This window comes from Camelina sativa, unplaced genomic scaffold, assembly GCF_000633955.1.
Source record: "Camelina sativa cultivar DH55 unplaced genomic scaffold, Cs unpScaffold07393, whole genome shotgun sequence".
NCBI classification, from domain to species: Eukaryota; Viridiplantae; Streptophyta; class Magnoliopsida; order Brassicales; family Brassicaceae; genus Camelina; species Camelina sativa.
Window position 1 is genome coordinate 1 of NW_010928464.1, and position 465 is coordinate 465.

Genomic DNA, 465 nt, shown 5'->3' on the forward strand with positions numbered 1-465 from the left:
TTTTTTTGTTTGCTTGCTAAGAAGGCAAGTTGGAGCTACTACTAGTTCCCGTAGTACCATCTTCACCATCATGACTCTTCATAGGATTCCTCTTCTTCCTCTTCTTTCTTTTCTTGTACGGAACTCCTCTTGCCTTTGCCTGCGAATCTCTCACTTCCTTCAGAAAAACCCTAATCCCGCCGCCGGCAAAAGGGTTTCTCTCCGGCAACCCTCCGTTTTCCTCGAAAGCCGCTCTTAGCCGTCCGATCAACGCATCTAAACTCCCCCACGCCTGTTTTAAAGGACAGTTACACTGTCCCGCCGGCTCAACCTGTCCGAAGAAAACGCATCCATGGACATGAACCTTCGTCTTCCCGAATTGGTCGAGGTATTGGAGGAAATCGAGGATGTGGTTTGAGCCACACTGCGAGATGTGAACTGGTGGCTGCTGGTTACGCAGGTATTGACAAAACGTGTTCCAGTCTC

General features: G+C 49.5%; 1 protein-coding gene across 1 annotated transcript; it reads right to left on the minus strand.

The window, feature by feature from the left end:
• Positions 1-6: 6 nt before the first annotated feature.
• LOC104774972 (protein LIGHT-DEPENDENT SHORT HYPOCOTYLS 7) lies at positions 7-460 on the minus strand (the record flags this gene model as incomplete). Its single annotated transcript, XM_010499321.1, has 1 exon — positions 7-460. A coding segment is annotated over one exon (444 nt), but the record flags the coding sequence as incomplete, so codon positions are not given.
• Between the last annotated feature and the right edge of the window lie 5 nt (positions 461-465).